The following is a 3,519-nucleotide window of genomic DNA, read 5'->3' as shown; positions in this document are numbered from 1 at the left end:
TCGTCGAAATGGTTGCCCGGGAGCGGAGAAAATTACAGTATAACATTTAACGAAGCCGCAAATGTGACACGTAATACTAGCCGGCGTCTACATATTGTTCCAGTAATTCTCTTCTGGACTTTTTCACAAATGTTTCCCCTTGTTTCCACTTTTTAATCCAAGAGTAAGGAAAATGTAATAACTCGGTTTTTTTACTCGAAAATAAAAAAGTGGGAAAGCTCGGACTAAGTCTCGCAAGGCTTGAACCATACGAAGCTGCAGGATTTCTTTTTACGTGAGCAGTGAAGGATACATCCCCATGCATTTGTAGTAGTTTCAAATTCTTTATTTACATGTTCCGTCGTCGCTTTGCACTGTGCTGGTAGTAGTCATCGTCATATTCATCGACGTACGGGCTCACGAGCGTTCGGAATTTTCCCGCTTCTCAGGGATCTCACCAATTTTTTTTTTTTTTTTGCTAAAGCCACTGCGCGTGCCGGGGACGCTCGGCTGTCGCTGCGAGGCACGCGCTCAGGAGCGCTTGGCGTTACCCTCGGGTAGTTTTCTGCAACACGAAACTTGCGGCCAGTAACAGCAGCTCCGCTTTTAAAAAACAAGACAAGCATACATAATGTGGTCCTTTTCGCTCTACGCTCTCCAGAAAAGTGTTTAACTTTGGAGTGCCGTTTCTTAATATACGTGTTATAAAACGTTTTATAACAGGCTTAAAATTATCTTTAAAGATCGCAGTACGGCACCATCCTGGGGCGAGTACACTTCACTGTGCCTCAAGTATACACGATCCATGAGTATATATTCTGAAGCCAAGATGAAACCGTAGACTTCAAGTGTTTATAGCAGCACGGAGTGCATGTCCACCATGCTAGACACGTGTCCCTAGGTGCGCATCCTTTGACTCATGATCCTTATGTGGACAACAAAATGAACATTTTAATTGTCGCCTTTTGCAAAGTGTATCTCGCTTTGTGCGTCACTTACGGTTAACAGCGTGAATACTTTAAATGAACTAAACAGCCACAATTATGGCCTGGGCACATTTCGAACCGCAAACCCTTGCAGACGCATCAACTGTTACATCGCCGCCGAAAGCCGTTACCCAGACATGCTGTTCACGGAGCGTGAGGCCTCCTCCCAGCACAGGCCTGGCTCACTGGCCGCGGCGTCAGTCTTCCGCGACTTGGTGCGAGCTGCCTCTCGCCTGCTCTCTTCCGCCTCGTGGATGGGCGAGAACGCGCAGAAGGAGGCTCTTACCATCCTTCGTGACGTCAAAGTGGAGGCCTCGACAACGCTAATGACGCACGGGAATAAGAGCAGGCAGTGGCTGCATTCATGGCCAGGAGGTGCCGGTTACCCAGCGCCGGTTCCTGTTCTAAAGGCATCCACGGGCTTCGAAGCCTGGCTCGAGGCTGCACGCCTTCAGAAGCGCCTGACTCCAAGCTGGCCCTTGGACGACTCTCTGCTTAATCGCCACGGGCGCTTCAGCCCAGTCGTCGCCTACTCTCCCTGGTGGAACTCCCTGTTCATCCACCCGAGTGTGCTAGCAGCGCCGCTGTTCTATGTCGACGCGCCCATCTCGGTCGTCTACGGAGGACTCGGAAGCCTGCTTGCAGCAGCCGTGGTTCGACCTTTCGACATGAAGGTGAGCGAGAATGGTACTTCCTTGTGCCGCCGTTCGCGGAAGCGGACGCGAGGGGTGGGGGAGGGGGTTGCTGCATCTAAGATAGGCTGTGGTAGAGCACACTCTTATTTTAACGTTAACCGCCCACATTCACGGCCGACTGCCTAGACTTCGTACCCCTGACTACTTTTTCGCGGCTAATACAAGGCAACGTTCTCTACTAGTTCCCGTGTGTGTATTTTTTTTGTGCAAGGGCATCTCAGGCCAAGACTGCCAGCCCTTCTAGTTCCTGACTAACCGATAGTTCCTGACTGACCCAAACCGTAGGCACCAATCAACGGTGCTGCGGACTAAGTATTTAGGCGTAAGTTAAAACTGTGTCATATTCAGAATACGCTATGTTGCTCGAGCCGTACAGAATAAGCTGGAGAGCGTGGGTCTAGGATCAAACCAAGAAAGGGCTATTGCGGATCGGAGCGAGGGTCGGAGGAGGGCTCTCAGAAAGGGTGACGCTGTGCGTGCCGGGAAAGGGAAACAGCAACGCCAAATGAAGGTAGGACGCTGCCGCACATTCAATACGAACGGCCTTGAAGGGTCAACAGGGTACACCTCGCGATACCTAGCGAGTGGAACGAGCTTCGTAGGGCTCTGTCCAGGGGTCGTCAAGTGGTGACGGGCGCGACCGCAATCTTCAAGAGTAAGCTCAACAGGAGATCAAGAGAGGGTCCAACCAAGCATTCAGCTCCACACACCCGAAATATTTCCAGGCCACGAATCTGAACCAGCTAGCGTTAGAGCCGTAAAACTGCTGCCGTAGGGAAACGAGAACGTTTTTCCTGGGCCGCTGCGTTTGACAGCCGCATGTTTTGATTTTTGTGGTGTTACCCAATCTTTCAACGTGCACTTTGCTTTCAGTTGGAGCGTGGTGTTTGTAGTTATACAGTTCTGGCAAATGCATACCTCGTAGCGCAGCTTCGTGCAAACTAACGGGACACTGCAGTCAAAGCATTTTGTTTACTGTTTACCTTTATGTGGCGCCTCGGCACACAGGTGGGCTCCTTCCTCGACGCCAATCGCACGGTACGCGACTGGATATCACCCTCAGGTCGCAGCGCCTTGCGGACCAAAAAGGCGTGCGCCGAGAGCGAGGAACTGTTGATGAACCTGGCCTCCGTGGAAGTCCTGCTCGAGGCGTACCAGTCATCCAGAGTCCGTGAGGATGACGACGTGTACACACTGCCTGGCACACACCACCACAAGCTGACGCGTGACATGCTCTTTTTCGTCAGCTTCTGTCGGGCGCGATGCGGGCTCACCCACGAATGCAAGAAGACACTTAAACATGTGGCTGCCTTTACCAAAGCATTCCGCTGTCCCCGAGGAGTCGGTAATTGCTCCTTCTTTGGTGGCTAGAGCACGACGGCAGCGGTGTCACAAAGTACGATGGCACTTTTTTTTACCACATGTGGACTCAAGAACTCTGCGCCAGTGGCTTTGAAATATTGTTTACGCTATATGCGCCCGCCTCACCTAACCGTTGGTGGTAGTGGCTTTTTTTTTCGACTGTAGCTCACTGTTTTGTATGTATGTTCGCATTTTTTTGACGAACCATCGCCCTAGTGATGTATAATTTGTTTACAAATAGAGATTTGTAGCGTGATCTGTAGAATATTTTTAGATGTGTAGATTTGTCTCACTCCATGCTAAAATGATACATTATACGTTGTAGACACTTGTCACCATTTTGTGCTCCTTGTGAATGCCATGAGCGCTGTAATAAAATAAAACAGATCCGTCGCCCCTGAAACGCCCCATTTAAGAACACCCAGTCTTCGGCGTTACCATAAAATAACTTTCAACTGTTCATACTCATCTTGGACGGACAAAAGAACTTACATGGA

At 50.2% G+C, this 3,519-nt stretch overlaps 1 protein-coding gene across 1 annotated transcript; it reads left to right on the top strand.

Moving 5' to 3' along the window:
- The first annotated feature begins 1,076 nt into the window (after nt 1–1,076).
- On the top strand, nt 1,077–3,049 carry LOC144144991 (membrane metallo-endopeptidase-like 1). Its single transcript, XM_077676490.1, has 2 exons — nt 1,077–1,639; nt 2,669–3,049. The coding sequence occupies exons 1-2, from the start codon at nt 1,103–1,105 to the stop codon at nt 3,029–3,031; spliced, it is 900 nt and encodes a 299-aa protein (XP_077532616.1). The 5' UTR covers nt 1,077–1,102; the 3' UTR covers nt 3,032–3,049.
- The last annotated feature ends 470 nt before the right edge of the window (nt 3,050–3,519 follow it).

The sequence above is a fragment of the Haemaphysalis longicornis genome, unplaced genomic scaffold, assembly GCF_048455015.1.
Source record: "Haemaphysalis longicornis isolate Haplotype H1 unplaced genomic scaffold, Haemaphysalis longicornis Haplotype H1 scaffold_7, whole genome shotgun sequence".
NCBI lineage: Eukaryota > Metazoa > Arthropoda > Arachnida > Ixodida > Ixodidae > Haemaphysalis > Haemaphysalis longicornis.
The sequence above is the reverse complement of the archived record's forward strand: the minus strand, read 5'-3'. Positions and strand labels throughout refer to the sequence as shown.